Source organism: Orycteropus afer, unplaced genomic scaffold (genome assembly GCF_000298275.1).
Source record: "Orycteropus afer afer isolate SDZICR_OR568_19922 unplaced genomic scaffold, OryAfe1.0 scaffold00067, whole genome shotgun sequence".
NCBI classification, from domain to species: domain Eukaryota; kingdom Metazoa; phylum Chordata; class Mammalia; order Tubulidentata; family Orycteropodidae; genus Orycteropus; species Orycteropus afer.
Window position 1 is genome coordinate 2909095 of NW_006921654.1, and position 298 is coordinate 2909392.

The following is a 298-nucleotide window of genomic DNA, read 5'->3' on the forward strand; positions in this document are numbered from 1 at the left end:
ATGTCCGTCGGTCTTGGCCTCCGCGCACGCCTGGCCGGCGCGCTGGCCTCCTGGGCATCTCTCGGCCTCCTTGCGGCGCCTGCTCCTCCTGCCACTGTGTGGGTGTCGGGCTGGCTGTACGCAGAGGGGCGCGGCGGCTCGGCCCTCCCCCCTCGCCTGCGTCCCCGTCTCAGCAATGACCCGGGCCACGGCGCAGCGGCGCTGAGGCCCGAGACTGGCTCCGCCACCAAGGGGGGCAGGAGCGGTAGGCGGTGGCGTTGGCGGCGGTGCGGGTACAGCGGCGACCCGGCTGGGCTGC

The 298-nt window shown here is 75.5% G+C and overlaps 1 protein-coding gene across 1 annotated transcript in view; it reads left to right on the top strand.

The window, feature by feature from the left end:
* Positions 1 to 298, top strand: part of BEAN1 (brain expressed associated with NEDD4 1) — a 34786-nt gene continuing 34488 nt past the window's right edge. The window contains exon 1 of the mRNA XM_042780878.1: positions 1 to 244. Within this exon, the coding sequence (XP_042636812.1) occupies positions 1 to 244 (244 nt within the window). The remainder of the gene's footprint in view (positions 245 to 298) is intronic.